The sequence below is a fragment of the Halichoeres trimaculatus genome, unplaced genomic scaffold (assembly GCF_033239565.1).
Source record: "Halichoeres trimaculatus isolate MK-OKI-2021-1 unplaced genomic scaffold, fHalTri1.1 fHalTri1_scaffold_1, whole genome shotgun sequence".
NCBI classification, from domain to species: Eukaryota; Metazoa; Chordata; class Actinopteri; order Labriformes; family Labridae; genus Halichoeres; species Halichoeres trimaculatus.
Window position 1 is genome coordinate 8722832 of NW_027437179.1, and position 17445 is coordinate 8740276.

General features: G+C 40.7%; 1 protein-coding gene across 1 annotated transcript; it reads left to right on the plus strand.

The window, feature by feature from the left end:
- The first annotated feature begins 2112 nt into the window (after positions 1-2112).
- Positions 2113-10071, plus strand: LOC141798063 (Krueppel-like factor 15). The gene is made up of 3 exons (XM_074679847.1): positions 2113-2305; positions 3944-5120; positions 7748-10071. Exons 2-3 carry the CDS (start codon positions 4012-4014, stop codon positions 7914-7916), a joined length of 1278 nt encoding a protein of 425 aa, XP_074535948.1. The 5' UTR covers positions 2113-2305; positions 3944-4011; the 3' UTR covers positions 7917-10071.
- The last annotated feature ends 7374 nt before the right edge of the window (positions 10072-17445 follow it).

Below are 17445 nucleotides of genomic sequence, written 5' to 3' on the forward strand. Positions count from 1 at the left end.
CAGAACGGTGCAGCGTCAGCAGTAATGCAGACTCTGCACAGGTCTGTCGTGGTTCATTCAATCAGTGGTTCGGGCATCTGTCGAGGATGCCCCCCGGACGCCTCCCTGGTGAGGTGTTCAGGGCACATCCCACCGGGAGGAGACCCCGGGGCAGACCCAGGACACATCTCTCGGCTGGCCTGGGAACATCTCGGGATCCCTCGGGAAGAGCTGGACGAAGTAGCTAGGGAGAGGGAAGTCTGGGCTTCCCTGCTTAGGCTGCTTCCCCCGCGACCCGACCCCCGATTAAGCGGCAGAAAATGGATGGATGGATGGATTGATGGATGATGGGTAAGATTGCTTGTGTCTAAACTACAAGCTTCTGAAAATCTTTCACTAGGCTGTGATGGAGTAATACATACAAAATTGGAGGTTTTGACAACACTTCAAATGAATTTCTGGGTTTGAAACCAATTTATGAAACACTGAATTCATTTTTATAACAGCTGTGTAGGGGCTGATATCTTGATGAAACAGCTTGATATCTTCATCAGAAGTGTTTCTCTTTCATTATCCTGCCAGACGTGTTTCACCAGAACAGAGATCTGGAGCGGGTGCTGACTCCTTTCCTCCTGCTGGCCGCTGCCGTTGCTACATTACGATGACTTCGCTTGTGAGTCTCCAGGTAGAGCTTCTTAGCGAAGGCTCGTCCACACTGGTCGCAGGCATGCGGCGAGAAGTTCCTGGTCACTCTGACTTCAGTGGATGACCCTGTGGTGCTGTGTAGCAGCTGTGACATAAATTGTAGTTATTATTGATGGGAATGACACAGCTACATTTATTTTTATCAAAATTTATTCAACGTGTTTTTTTTTTTTTTTTTTTTTTTTTTACATATTTAGGCTTTATTTGTATTTACACTGTAGTTGGATGGTTGGACTTTTTTAAAAATCTTTTAGGATATTTTTTATGTGAGGCTCTTTTTATAATGTGATAATACTGCATTGTTGGATGAGCTGGACATTGCAAAACAAATTTCTAAGTAATCGTATAATAAAGTATTATCTCATCTTAACTTATCCTGTTTGTAAATACAATACAAGGAGAGTACATACTTCTTTACTTGCTGTTGTTGCATTATTCCTTTTGCACAGCTCGATACCACTTCTCTTCTCATCAAGAGTTGCTTGAAGTCTGTTTTTGCTTTAAGTTGATGCCATGCTAAAAGACATATTCTGAAAAATGTGAGGACACTGTAGGACCATTTGGAAAAAATAAGGACACAAAGGGGACTTTAGGGCACCATGATCTGTGCTCAGAGTCCTGCGCAGAGTGACTCGTGCTTTTGTGCTGAGAGCCAGGCCAAAGTATTGACTTCTTTCAAAAAGAAAAAAGGAGCAAAACCATGGCTGTCAAAGTGTCTGATCCTGATTTTCCCGAAGATCACATCTGTATTCCATAGTTTACAGTGCTGCATTGTCCATACTTAGAAGTGAACTTTAATTCGCATGTTAATGAAGGACCCCAAATGTTTGCACACTCTTTGAATAAATAGTCAAGAACTAGTTCAACTGTTTTTTTTTTGTTTGTTTGTTTGTTTTTTTTGGGGGGGGGGTTGTTTAAAATATGAATTTTATTTTATATTTATTTATTAATCTGGCTGTTCTGAGTTTTTATAGCAGCCAGCTGCAAATAAATCACGTGAAACTGAACAAATCACAGTCATTTTACAAGCACTGTAGTTTTCAGAAGGGCCATGACCATTTGGTGGATGGCTGTAGATTTGTTTTTCTCAATCAATACGAATCGAGATATGTCACTGCGTCAAAAAAAACTCCCAATTTCCCTTTTTACCCAAATTTCTTTACATTTTAAGGGCGTGTGCCGCGGATACATGAAGATTTTGTTTGATTAGGACAGCTATCTGAAGTGTAAAACAGCTGTTAGTATTTCATGTGCTCGCCATCGCTCAGCCACATTGCATCCGGTGGTGAAGTGTTGCTGAAGCGATCCCTCCATCTACACATGGCAGACAGAATTTATCGAGCGGAAGCCAATCAGAGAGCTCCTTTTAGGGCGAGCCTCCAAGGCGCCCAGCCAATCAGAAGCGCGGAAGCAGAACCGTGCCTCTGAGTAGTGCACATTGACTGTGCAGCGATGCGGTCACGTGATGTGTGGAAAAGGAATGCCAACATGGACCCGTGGCAAGGACGGGATGTGAGTGTGCTGTGACAATAACACGACGAAGGAAAACGACAACACGAGGATTCCGACACACATCGACGGAGCTGCAGTTCTTTACCGAGCTTTCTTCGAACCACACACGGTAGGTCGAGCCAAATGTTCGGGATCCTCTTCCGCGGATCCTCCGGAGAGACGGAGTATAAATAGAACATTTTTTGACCCAGCCGAACTTGAGACCCGTGGATTTCCACAGAGGAGCTGTTGTATTCAGGCGGATTACCATGTGATCGGTCGCTTTTTCTTATATGAACCGCTCCAGTGTGTGGTTTTATGCGCTTTGATAAACCGATTGTTGGTTCATGTTAGTTTTCTTCGCCATACGGGTCTGGGCGCGTCAGTGCGGGCCGTGTTTACCCAGCGCCTCGTTCGTGCACTGTGTTGAGTATGAGGCCCTGCTGCAACATGTGCCAGACCGTCTGACAGCAGCTCCGAACATCCTTTACATAAGCAGAGGAAGTCCCCCTTCACTAAAGAGCTGTCGGGACTCAGGTTTCAAACTTAAGGATTGTTGGGGTCTGAAATTACTGTCCCTTCTGCTTCAGGGTTAACTTTTAATTTGCCCAACAACCATTTTCCACACCTTAGCAGTTTGATATTGAACTTTAGGGTACTTTGAGATTTTTAACAACGAATCTAAATAAAGGGTTTCAGGGATTACTGTGTTTAACATACTAAAGGTGAGACTGACCTGCAGATTAAAACTGGCACTGTGACCCACTGTCTCACAGCATGTCACCAATTTTTTATACTTGATGTGAATTAGATCAAGAATATGTACCAACGAATAACTGTAACCACCAAAGGCAGGTATTGCATGATGGGACATTTTTTATTGGGTTGCTGGTGTGATTCTGGCTCTTCCTGCCCTTTTAAATGTCAGAGTATCCTGAGCAAGACCTTGAACTAGGATGCTTCTCTGAGGCATCTGCATATGCAGACATATTTTGCAGAATAAGGGATGGGTACCTTTCACATCTGAAAAGATATGGTACCGATGCCTGGTACCTGGCAATCAACATCAGTACTTGACCGTACCAATTTTCAGTACTATTGTGTGTGTTTGTGTAGTAATTAGTTAGTTAGGTTATAAAATCTCAAAGTTTTTGTAGTTTAACATTTATTTCTCAACTTGCAATGCTGTGTTCATGTCCAGTGTGGAAAATCGCCTACTCTTTGACTCCCTCACAGTCACAAGGATACATTTAGGTCCGGAAACATGGTACTGTTTGATTTTATATGAATTGGTATTTGGTACTATTGATAGAATTTGGTTGGTACCTAAAAAGCACCTAATTCAGTACCCATACCTATGCAGAATTCATGTTAAAATGCAGATATTGCATTTGAATGAGTTGAGGAACTAAGTGGTGATACACATGATGTCACCAGTATAATTTTTTCCTCCCTCTGGTATATGAGAAGATTGTTGTTGTAAACCTGGAATATTGTTTTTACAGTTTTTTAGGTTCTTGTTCTACGTGTGTGATGAGTTAGTTTATGATAGAGTCAACAGAAGAACACATGTAGTGTTTTAAACCTTGAACATAATCCAAATGTTCTCCAAGAATTCAGCAAACTGTGTGTTGGATTAAATGTCTTCTGGGTCCTGTCCTCAGATCAAACTTTGGGGCTTATAACTGGGTCAGAAAGCTGCTTTCTATGCTCATCTACTTTGTGCAAGCTATTAAAAAAATCCATTGTCATTTTTTTGCCTTTGCAGGATTTTGTGATCCTGTCTCTGGATAGAGTTTCAAACCTCATCCTCTGCTCTGCATTGGGCCTGGATCAATGGTGTCTCTCAGCAGCAGAACGCTGAGTTCGGAGAATGACCTGTTCAGGGACAGCGGCCTGTTCTCTCTCGACCTGGGAGATGGCGCCTGCAGCGAGGAGGGCAGTTCAGCCTCCTGTGACAGCCCTGAGGCAGGGGAGCTGGAGGCTATGCACATCTCCAGCCCTGGAGAGGAGGATGATGACGAGCAAGAGGAGGACGAAGATGAAGGGACAATTCTGCAGATTATTCTAGGAGAGGAACCAGAGAGACAGGGGCCAAATATGCCAGAATTCCCCTTCCATCCCTCCTCCCCATTCTCCCCCACCCTGGAGGACATTGAGGAGTTCTTGAGGGAAAAGATGGAGCTGGTGAAAGAGGGGCTGCTGGTTCCTAAAGAGGAAGCCAGCCCCCTACCATGCAGTATCACTCCACCGTCTGATGTACCTCCATCTTCTTCCACAGAGACGGGCAGTGAGCCCGGGACTAGTTCCTCTTATTGCACTCCAAGTCCAAGCACTCCGAAGAACGAGCAGAGCAGCCCCCACCCAGCTGATCCGTCCCTATCTGCCGAAGTGCACCCTTCACCCTCCTCCTCCTCCTCAACCCCACCTGTGCTCCTTGGTGGTCCGTTGGTACTCCAGCTGCAGCCCCTCCCTCTGACCCAGCCTCAGACTTCAGCGGGCTCTCCTCCTGGGACCCAGAGTGGCATTTGGCTCACACATCTTGTGATGGGGCTCCATGGTGCATCGGGACAAAATGTCACCCTTCTGGCCCCTCAGGTGCCCCCCTCTTCCCCCTCCACCACCACCACCACCACCACCCTGCTAGCACTTAACAGCGGAGACATCAAGTCAGCTGACCACAAGTACGTGAAGATCGCCCCCCTGCCCATCACCATGAGGACTCTAGAGATCACAGGTGTGACGGCGGTTGGAGGTCAGAGCAGCGGTGTGTTGAAGACTGTTGCCCCCCGGGTTACCAGAGTGCCCCCCACAGAGAGAGTCCATAAGTGCTCACACCCCGGCTGTGGGAAGATGTACACTAAGAGCAGCCACCTGAAGGCTCACTTCCGCCGGCACACAGGGGAGAAGCCCTACACATGTAGCTGGCCTGAGTGCGGCTGGAGGTATGTGTCATCATGTACACTGCACCGGATTAAATTACACAAGATAAAGCTAAAAGATGAATTTAATGCTCTGCACTGGAGGTTGCTTTTAAACATTCTCAGAGGAGGGAGACATGTACTGCTACAGATCAGTGAGTTAGAAGATTTATACAACAGGTAAACACTGTTTTGAGGCTTATAACAGCAATCAGTTTCTCTCCAGTTCAGAGATTGATTAAAGGCAGTCACAGACATTTCTGTGGATGAACATATTCCTGATGATTTGTGGGTTCACTAAAACTATGGTACTATGGTTTTGCTATTATGCCACATAATCCCGGATCACTGGTCCAGTGCTCGTCTGGATGTGCCCTAACCCACCAGGAGATCAAAGAATAGAAACATTAGTTCCTCTGTTCCATGACTGGTAAATAACGAGTGCAGTCAGACCATCATCAGAAGGAAGTGACTCACCTAAAAATAAAGAACTACATTGAGACACAATGCTGCATCTGTTGGTCTCAAATGCATGTTCTCTAATGTCTATTTATTCATAACCTCCTCAGTTTGGAGCTTACATGGAACTGGGAACAAAAAAGTAGAGAATGAGAGAAGAAAGAGATTGAATCATTTGTTAATCTTTGATGAAAATAGGAACAGTATCAATAAGGGATGAGTCATGATTTTTTTTAAATTATTCATATAATGGTTTGATAATATAAAAGGATTAATACATGTGTCTATTATCTTATCTCATTCCTGCTGCCAAATAACAAAAAACTTCCATAATAACATGAGACACATTTTTGCCAGTTGCCTGTAAACAGTAGCGGCCCATTGAGATTCAGACTTCTGAAGCAATAAAGGGTTCTGAGTGTGTGTGTGTGTATATAAATATATATATATATATATATATATATATATATATATATATATATATATATATATATATATATGCGCCCATATAATCAGTTAATAGTTGGTGTCTGCACTAAAATTTTCCAGGGTAAGAGAACTTATTTGATTAAAGTAAAAGCTGAACCTCACCTTTGTTGCGTTTTACATTTCAAGAATAAAGTCTCAAAACAAACGAAAAGCATTTTTTAAGGGTACAGTCATGTGCCGACCTCTGGTTTAAAAAACTGAGGCAATGCAGAAGTGCTAAAACCTGCAGTCAGTGGAGTATCATCTGGCTCTTGTAGTACTGAAAACCACAAACACACCAAGCCAAAATAAAGAGGTTCACAGCCTGGTACAAAAAATGGCTCCTGCCTCAATAGCTAATTTCTTTATTGGCACACACTGTACAGGAGATGATTTTTTTTCTTACTTAGCAGCTTAGAAGATATGAGGAATGCAAGTTCTCTGTGCCTCTGATTGGGACAGGCACAGCTCTGATGAATAGGTGGGCGCCCTATACCTGTGAGTGTGGAAACCTAAAGCCCACCTCAGTCATTTCCAATATGGCCACTGTCGATGATTTGCTTTAAAACTCTAATTTATAAACAAATGGATGACATCACAGAGACTGTGTCAGTGTATTATACAGCCCATGAATACACTGTGAAGAATTTTCAGCTCTTAGCAGAACAGACTCAGTTGAAAATGGAAAATGACATTGTAATACTATTGTAATAATATAGAGTTTTATTTATAATGCACCTGTAAATCCAAATTTACAAGGCGCTATACAAATATACATTAAATTAAGCAGGTAAAACAGCCATATTAAGAAATTAAAACAACAAGAATGGAACAAATAAAATGTCAGTGGTACACTAGCTTTTTTTTTTTTTTACAGTCAAAGAATCTAAGAAATTAGGATTTTAAAGAGGACAGCCTGAGATCATCTATGGGCAGCTTAGAGGCAGAGACATAAAGAAAGTTCCTGCCAGAGGAACTGAAACAGCAATCTGGAATACACACACAGGTCAATATAAGGTGGTGGCTGTGCATGTAAGGCGTTAAAACAAGTAATAAAATCTTGAAATCAATTTTAGAACTAACTGCCAGTGAAAGTCAGAAAATCAACAGGAGTTATAGGTTAACTTCTGTTACAAAGGGTTAAAAGCTGTGCTGCAGCATTTTGTGTAATCTGTAGCCTGTGAAGGTTTCCCTTACCAAACCAGAGTAGAGCGCCTTATAGGAGTCACGTGTTGAAGTGATAAAAGCATGGATGATCTTTTCTCAATCAGAAGAAGAGAGAAATGGTCTAACCTTGAAATTACCAATTCTTTTGTTATTGTTCATATAGACACATAAATCGACACAGGAGTGTGTTCTCTCCCGTCTATCAGCCATGTTTATACCCCAGCACTGAAGAGACAAACTTGTCCGCTAAGTGTTTTTGTGTTCGGTCATTGTCATTAGCTGTCTTCTTTTTTTCATACACCAGAGTGAAATGAAAAAGTGATCCTACTAGTTGAATTGTGTTGTTTGTGCCACTATATACAGATTAAAACCCAGGGTGTCTGGGATGGTAGGGGCACCCAAGGCTAATCTTGCTTCTGGGTAGAATTGTGGTGAGATAGCACCCCACAAATCCTTAATGGAAAACTGCTTAACTAGTCCGTGCCTAATGTGAACCTTTGTCTTCCTCTTCTTGTGATCGTCCTCCTCACTCCTCCTGTCGGCTCTTTCATCCCCAGGTTCTCCCGATCTGACGAACTGTCTCGTCACCGCCGCTCTCACTCGGGCGTCAAGCCATACGAGTGCTCACTGTGTGAGAAGAAGTTCGCCCGCAGCGACCACTTATCCAAACACACAAAGGTCCACCGCAGCTCCAGGCCCAGCAGGATTATTAGAGCCACTGTGTGACACTTCCAGCAGGCTACAACCCCTGCCCACTCCAGCTAACCCCTCCTGACCTGGTTCAGCCTGGTCCAGGGGGGCTCCCTCAAGACTTTTGGTGCTTTATAAGCAGAACTTTCAGAAGAATATTGAGCCAGCTGCTGTGGCCCCTTCATAGTTTCCTTCCTTTCACCCTTGTTTATCTTTAACTCTTCCTCCTGAGCAGCTCGCCTGATGCTGACCGAACAGCTTCCACGGGAAGTGGATTTCCTGGCCTTCTACACGCAGATACTTTAAAAACACACAGTAGGTTACAGTCTTACAGTGGCCCCTTCTTACAATCACTACTTGCCTTCTGTTCTTGTGGTGCTGTTGGAACAGTAAGAGGAGTGTCTGTAAGTCAATAGTTTCCTTTCTTATTGTCAGATTCCCCTTCCTTATCGAAGCCAAACTCCAGGGTCCACATGGATAAAGCTTCACAACATTTTGTACTTTGTTAAATTAAAAATCTACTTTATTTAGTGTAAAGTGTACGCCATGTGTTCAACTCATAGGGCTTACAATGGACAGTTTATTGTAGGGTGAAAATATAAAGCCTCTGAATCTCCTCTAAACACTTTGAAGGTTACACTTCACCCTGAATTGACAGTTTGACTCTTGCTGACATTATTTGGTCAGACCTAACCTGTGGCTAAGCTCACAATTTGGCAAAGCCAAAAGAACCTTATTTTTTTGCATCCAAGCTCGGCCTTTCAGTCCTAATCCACCCTGTTTTGACTCGTATGCCTTTTCTCAGCCCCAGAATGCCCTAATCTCTATCGATGCCTTTGTCCATCTCACAAAACCTCACTTGATCCTACTGTTATCATATGACTGCTCTTATTTAACTGTGATTCTGAGGTGGGGGTTGCCAAACCAGAAATCCCTGTTCTTGCCCTGTGAGAGCATGAAAACTATACCGTTGGTGCGTGACAGTTTATAAGCTCTTTGTTCTCAGAAATGTTCATGAAATCGTTGTGCAGCCGACTCTTGTGGCCTACAAAACGTCTCGGTCTATATGCTCTGTATAAGCTCAGTGGTGCAGAAGTGATGTAAACACTGCTCTTTATTCTTTACGGTAGCTTTTACTGTAAAACATTCATTCGTTGTTCATAGCAGCAAGAAAAGCTAATAGATTCCACAGCTGGCAAGGCAGCTAACATCTATTCAATCATCTGTATTTGCGTACTTATTAATATGTGTACTGAACATAAAGGACAAAGATAACATGTACAGCTGGTAGCTTGTATATAGATGTTTTTTTAATCAAAGACTATCTTCAATCAGTGCATTAAGCTATTCTAAGGTGTCTCCTGGAAGGTTTCTTGGTCTGTTACGTGGGTTTGATTGTAGCGTGATCAATCTGTGGAATGTCAGACTTATTACAGTCTGGGATTTGGAGTCCAGCTCTGTCCATTCACAAACCATTAAGCTGAGTCTGCTGGTTTCAAGTGCACTTGTACTGGTGAAGGCTGAGAAACACTCATGCTCTTATGGCAGTTCCTTAAAATTAACTGGAACCAATGAAATGCCAAAAAACAAACAAACAGAAAATCAACTCACAGGTATCTCCATAGGATGGATGTACTGCGCCGCACAATGCAGTCGCTCTCGTCTTTTTATCTTCGATCTCAACACTTTGGTGCTTGTTAATCTACCAGTGCTTCACATAAGAGACTGTATAACACTCTGCACTGGATTATCTCTGTTCCAGCAGATATTAAATACTACAAACTGCAGGTTGTTACTCACGTTGTAAACTTTGCTCGGCAACATTGGTGCTTTTTTTTTCCAGATGAACTCTAAAAGCAGAGCACTTCAATATGTAGCAGTGCACATGTATTTACACAGCAATCATCCTCATCTCTGGTAATAATGGATACATGAGATTTCACTCTATAGAAAACAACTATGCTTAGCAATGTAGAAACCCATTGGAAGCAGACAGACGGGCAGACGTGTTTATCTGTCTGAACTGGTGCCGTCTTTGTGTCTGAGCCTCCCCAGGCTGCTCCTACTGACCTACATCCAGACCTGTATTCCCTAATCATCATCATCCAATTCTCTTTCTCTCTCAGTCCTGCCCGTGGATCTGGTTAAACATGGGCTGTTATTGTTTTTTTTTTGTTTTGTTTTTTGATTACCAGAAATGCTATTTTCCTATTTGCAAAAATAAACGTGACAAAAAAAATGTATCACTGTGAGATCTCCTATGTTGTTGTTTGAATAATTCTTGTCTGAAATATCTGTGCTACAGTTATGGTTCAGTTCACACCCAGTGCTGAAAAATTTGGTAATTGCAGTATTGTGACAAGGCCCTGTAACCCCCTACAACTATCTGACAGCGCACTATAATGAGGTTGTTGTGTGAAATGACACAGTCGTGTTTTGACATTGCCTGCTCCATGTTTGCTTACAGTGGTTACACCAAACACCACGGCTGTTAGTGGTGTTGATTTACATTTAATGTACTTGCAGCTGCTTACATTGTTCAGTACACAAAGTAAAAACCGTTTGTTGGTTAGCAAACAGTTGGCTATTTATAAAACTTAGGAAGCACCAAGTGCATTGGGTTAAAGCTGTTTTTCTGGCCCATGACACAACAAATCCAAATAGTGACTTAGTTTTCATTCTGTACGTACTAATAATTGAAAAAACTTGTCTTAAGCGGCTAAATGCTTAACTGTGAGCTTCTGGTGGTGGGGAGTGGGTTTATCAGGTTTTCACTCTAGAGGAAACTGACTGTTGTGGCAGGAAACAAGAATAATGAGGTCACACTGAAAAACAGTTGTTCATTAGGGCTGGAAACAATGAGGGACTACATACAGGGTGTCCATAAAGTCTCTTTGCAATCTAGAAAATATTCTACAAAGGCAACTGATGAGATGTCTTCATAAGGTTTTTGTATTTACTCAGAATTTATCAAAGTTTTTAATCAGATTACATTTGAGTGTTTCAGGGCTTTCATCGATAAAATTAGTACTGTTAAATTCACAATGGCTACTTGTTATAGGGGCTGTGAGGAGTTTGACAGTGATCTTGAAAAAGTCTCCCTTCTAAATGTTTGCCTGATTATAATCCACACTTTAAAATGAGATTATCAGCACCAATATTACAGGTTAATTCAAATCGCTACTTTTAGCTTCCCGATTGGGTTAATTTATGAAGACAAAACCCAGATATCTGTGTTTTTCTCTGGTAAAAATTTTTATAACTAATTTTGTAGTGATGGTGGACATTGGAGCATAACTGCCTGAGCTAAAGGCTAATTAGCCTTTAGCTTGGGCTGTATTATAACACAGGGGGCTAAACTGTTTGTGATAATGTTCATTCCAGCCCACAGTCAGCAGTTATTCTGCAGTGCTCTGTTCAAACTTGAATGTTTATCAATAAAATGAAGAGTGAGGTTACGTTAGCTCTGATTGGTAGATGAACGGCAGGACATAACCAGGATTCACTAATGTTACACATTATAACCATCTTAAAGCACCGGGCTGTCAGCTGAGCTAAATGTAAATGGCTACTAAACTACTTACAAACTGACAGTGTTAGCTTGTTGACACGTTAGCCTACAAATACGTCAGACCACCGGGCTGCTGATGTCAGCTACGACAACATTTGCATTTAATCCCAAAACAAACACACACCTTACTAAAAGTAATTTACGTCAGGAGAATTTCATGCAGACAAAGTCAGATAAAGGTAGGGGTGGGCGACCAAGAACATCTGAGGAAACCCCTGACAAGCCTTTCAGAGTTCTCCTTCAAAATTAGTTCTTATGGTGGCTGATAGGTGTCAGACAGTTTACAAAAGTCAAAACACAAATTCAAAAGCAACAACACAACCAAAGTTAAGAGGGTTATTCGAACAAAAAGAGAAAAGTTGTGAAGTAAGTAAAAGATTGTTTTGTTTCTAACTAACTCTGTAGGGGTCTCACCTTGTGATATCCTTTATAGAACTTTCTATAGAACTATTTCTATATGTTAGAATAGAATAGAAAAGAATAGAATAGAATAGAATAGAATAGAAAATACTTTATTTATCCCCGAGGGGAAATTCAGGAGTCACCGCAGCATTTAAGAAAACAAAAGTAAGAAAGAGTATAGAAAGTGCAAAAAATACTATAATAATAATAACATTACGTAGTGTGTCTTCTTATATAGCTTTATGAATCAGTCATGTCATTATGTTAGCATGTTAACTACCTTTATCAGTGCTGGAGTTAAAAAACGAAAACAACCATTTACTTACTTTCAAAACTTTTCTCTGTCTGTTTGGATAACTGACCTCTTAACTTCTGTTGTGGCAATACTTCTGCTGCGTTATTGCTTTTGCATTTGTGTTGTGGCTTTTGGAAATCTTGTGACACCTACTGGCCACCATAGGTTCTTCTATCAAATTAGTTAAAAAGAAAACAAAAACTACTATTTTTTCTCCTCATTTTGTTCCAAGTTCCACATATTTGTCTGATCATTTGCTTTTGCTATAAATGTTTTAAATTGTAAAGACATTTTATGGACACCCTGTGTGTAAACCTCTATCAGGGCAGCTGGATGAAGCACTCATAATTTACCCCCCTTTCCACCAGTGAAGCTGCTTCCTGGCTGCAGCAGGCTGGGGTTTAATCCCAACCCAAGCCTTTTTCTGCATGACATTTCCTCTCCAAAGCTCCTCTGAGGAGTTTGAGCTGGCAGACAAAAATTTATTCTGATGCTACTAAATAAACTCCAAAAGCTGGAAAGGTTGGCAACCAAACTGACTTTTACTACTGAGCTTTTTGTAATACGTTTAACTCCTGCAACTGAGGAGGCGTTAACATGAGCCAGTGGCCGTGTGCCAAAGAAATGTTTTTCTGTGATTTTGTGATTTGATTAAAGCTGATGTGAAGAGATTTTTCCAAAACAAAAGAATGAACAAAATGAAACCAAAAAGCCTAAGATGAGGAAGTCTCTGTCAATCCCTGTCATCCCTTTTATTTTCCCTTCGATGCTTGTTTTAGATTTTATGAAACTCTAAATGATGAATGGCTAACATCTGTAAACAGGACCTTATACTTCACATCAGAATACTTAATTTATCTGAACTAGGTCATGTAGAAGCGTCAGACACAGTTATTAAAAACAAAAAAAAAACAATGCTGTCCCTTCAGATCTCAATGTGATAAATGTAAGGGTCTAAAACAAACCTGCAGCATTTACTTCAAACAGACACATCGTGTTACCTCTACTGTCATAGCATTTTGCTCAAGTCACCTCCTCTCCGCTAATTTACCCAGCGACAGTCTCAGTGAAATGACACCAGTCTGAATCCCCTGCAGAGCTGAATGACAGCAGGGATTACTGCAGAGTGGGTTGGCAGGGTAACCACATCAAGGCCACGATGCTGAGTCTCTGAATGAGAAAAAAAAAATGCTGCAGGCAGGTTTCAATCCCATAGTTACCCTCCAACACTCATCTCCCTGCTGCAGTGTGGTGCAGCATCTCTCAGCTCAGTACTCTGGAAGCAGCAGCAGCGGATCGGGCTGCACGCTTATAGAGTTGGGATTTTTGTTTTTTTGGTGCTCTTTGGTTGTGTTTGGCAAGAATGGGACACCCAGGGGAAACAGAGAGCTGCTTTACATCAGACACATCACTCTTCTCTCATTTACTGCTCTATAAGAGCAAAATATATAAACCTTGATCCTGATATATTCAGAAACTAAAGCAGATTCATAGTCAGGCTAAACCAAAGTGGGCCTAAACAGAGGGAAGACTGTTAAAGACTTCGGTGATAATATTTTAACAGTAGCTGACATCAGTCCTGACTTGAAGTTATTCTGCAACAAAAACCTCTACTGTCTACTTTGAGCAGCTGAAAGGATTTCTAAGAGGCTATAATAAGCTTTAATTCCTTTGATTAACCACTGTGACAAGAACATCTTTCTCCTGAAGCTGTCGAACAGAGAGACTTTGTTGTTTTCTTGTTATCTTCATAAGAACTTATTACACCGTCTCTTTGATTTCCTTGTTCCTTCTTCATTGCTCTCTCACGACTCTTTCTAGGAAATTGAACCAGTGTTGGAATCAGAAAAGCAGAAAAGCAGTGAAATCAAGACTCAATTACACACTAATAAATATTTCATCCCTTATTGATAACTGATCCTATGAGTCAAGTAACACAGACAGTTTTAGAACACCCCAATTTTCCAGTTTTACTGGAACTGGAACTTTAAAATGAGTTGAATTAAAAAAAAGGAATAATTTATAAACCAAAATACAGTATAAGCTAAACTCAAAGTTTCCATATTAAGCAGATCTAACAGCTGGACTCACTCATGTCGTTCTTTCAACAATGGAAATCAAATTTTCTTCATAAAGCTCTTCCAGCTCTTTTCCAATTGAAGTTCCTCTAAATGTTTGTAGGTTTTGTTTTTTGTTCTCACTCTTCTGTCCAGTTCATCCCAGACCAGCTCCACAGGGTTTAAGTCTGCAGACTGAGACTGTGCTGACAGCGCCCTCCATGTTTCCAAGCTGATTATCTTCTTCTTTATTCTTAAAGTGGTTCTGGCAGAGCTTGAACTGATGTTTGGGCTACTTATCTCACTGAAGGATGAAACCCTGACCAACAAGGCGCTGAAGAATACTGTGGGAGCCTTTTTTTTGGTCAGGGTGCCTCTCACAGCTTGTCCTCCATCTTTACATTTGATGTCACACACTGAGGAACCATGCTTTTATCTACTCAAACTCTGACTCATTCGTCCATATCTCCATCTTCCTGTCTTCAGTAATCCATTGGTGGTGTCTGATGGTCTAGTCCAGCCTCTTTCTCTTCTTCTGCCTCTGTCTCAGTGATGGATGTCTTTCTGCAGTCTGACCTGTCAAAGCTGCATCTCAAAGTCTTCTCTTCACAGTAACTGAAAATGAGACTGAGACACTACCACCTCTTTGAAGCTGTGAAGCTTGAAGCTGTTGACTCTCAGAAACTGGTCTTCTGGTTCTGGTTCTGGTTTGGCTCTGCCAGACCTCTTCCTGTCAGAGTCTCCAGTCCCTGTTTGTGAGTGTCTTCAGATGCTGAAGGAAACTCTCCTCACTGAGCTCACCTTGACTTTCTTTGACTTCATTTCTCTGTAGTAAAGACCTGTTTCTGTAAATGTTCTGATGCTCCGTCTCTCTTTCTGCATGAATTACCTTTTCCTGGTCATTTTAGTGTGTTTCAATTTCATTTCATTTCATTTCATTTCATATACTATATTGTCCCCATGGGGAAATTTGTCATGGGCTCCTTGCTGGTCCTGCAGTCATAAAAGAGCAGCACAAATTCATAGCACAAACAACACAGTCACAAACACATCACAATTACATTCAGAACATCCCTATTGCACAGTATCAATAATTTAAATAAAATACATTAAACCAGTATGAAGCGTTACACGACTTTCTGCAGAACAATACTGTTCAGTAAAGCTCACCATGATGGTCTGGAACCAACCAGCTCTACTTTTTTACACATGACAGATTTAGTAATCTTCATGCTTGTAACCACTTTCAGGAGGGCAGGTGTCTTATGAGGAGACATTTGAGAGACTCTTTATTAACACATGTTCACAATAATAAATGTGTTTGATTGGCAAAAGGCATCAGGGCACGGTTTGAAATGAATACTGCCTCTTGCAATCGTAAAGGACTAAATGAGCTGAGGAAATTAGATGTTAGGCTTGGTCTAGGGATGTAAAGTTCCTCTAAGGAGCTTTAATGTGTTGGTTCTCACTGCTCCAATCCAAGTGATCTGAACTAGGATCAATGATTTATCAAGTTATGACAAGCCAAAGAAATTTGTTTTTAATTGATATTTCTCTTCTGTGTTGTATTTTCATAGTCACTGCAGACTGACTTCCAACAGGTTTATAATTTGTTAATGACAGGAAACTAAACACAAGCTCCTGTGGTGAGTTTTGATGTGGTTATCAGAAAGGAGGATTCATATTCATGACTCATAAAAGCAAAATAACACCATTTGCAAAATGTTTGATGATTTATAATTTAGTAATTTTGAATACCTGAAACCACTGCAGGGGGTTTTCCACTTCATATATTCACAGTCAGGGGTATTATTTCAAATAAAGCAGAATATGATTGTTTAAGATTAAGATGATCACAAATTCATCACAAACAGAAAGTTCCTCACAGGAGCTTTGATATTTCCTCCTGCTATTGTGATGAGTCAGACAGGGGGTGAAACCTGAAACACCACTCTATAAATAATCATCCATCTCAATCTTCTTGATGTTTTTTTTTTTTTTTTCTTTTTTTAGCTGAATGTCAGAATCATTCCCGGAAACATTTTTTTTCTTTTAATCTTTGTGTGTTTTTGGTGATGTCATCTTTTTGTTAAACTGATCCCTCATCATTATTTTGGCCTGGTGGGGCAGTTTCACTTGCGGTCGCAGAAATCCAAATCCATTTTAAACTCCTCTAATCTCATCTGAGCCAGCGACATCTGCTGAATGTTTCATTTGTAGTGTGCTTGCATTTGTGCATTTTTCTGTGATTTTTTATAGCATGTCAATCATTAAACATGCTCTTAAAATTACAACACTATAGCTTTTGCTTTATGAAATGTAATCAAAGTGTTTTTTTTTTTCAAAAGTGTTGTTTTGCTTTAGTTTTTGCCTGTGTTCCTATTTAAGAAAACTGCATATGTTTAAAGAATTGCTCTTAAAATGAATTAGTGCTGCTGCATGGTGGTGAAACACAGCTATTGTTTGCTGCCACTTGGTGGTTTACTGGAATACATACTTACAGATGCAAGGGTTATATAGTATACTATATTTATGGTGTCTGGAGAGAAATAAAAGTCAATCATTATGAACTGCCAACAGTTCATTGTCTACCTCTTAAAAACGTGAAATCATTTGTGTGATGAAGCTGATGCACAAGCTAATATGCTGGCACACAAATTTCAGATGTGTACAGACGCATTGAAATTGAGCTTTTTAAGGCCTACTGTACTCCCCTGCACAGTGCTCAGATAGCTTTCAATGATGCATTCAGAATATTTCTGAAATTTAGTAGATGGATGAGCACTAGTCACATGTTTGTTACCATTAATGTGTCCACATTTCATGCTGTATTAAGAAATTTTATGTAGAAAGTTATGGGTGGATTGATTGAATAAAAAATGGAATAATAAAGTCACTTACTCAACTCACAATGAGCGACACAAGGTTCTCATCTTGTTACTCAAAACATTGGTACAAACATATACAGATATGGACCAATGGGTCTGGAATGAAGTATAAAATATTTTAGGTCAAAATTTGCTCGAGACTGTACGTCAGATATATTTATAAACTTCTTAAAACTTGGTGGTAAAACTCTAAGACCTGACTGGTTAAGTCAACATACAATCTAAGGGCTTAAAACAACATCATCAGCATTCTGCATTTGGTTCTAAAAAGTGAATTGATTCTTTACAAAAATGTCTATCAAATAATTAGTAGAGCTCTGACTGTGTCTGTATTTCAAAAAGCTCTGGATCC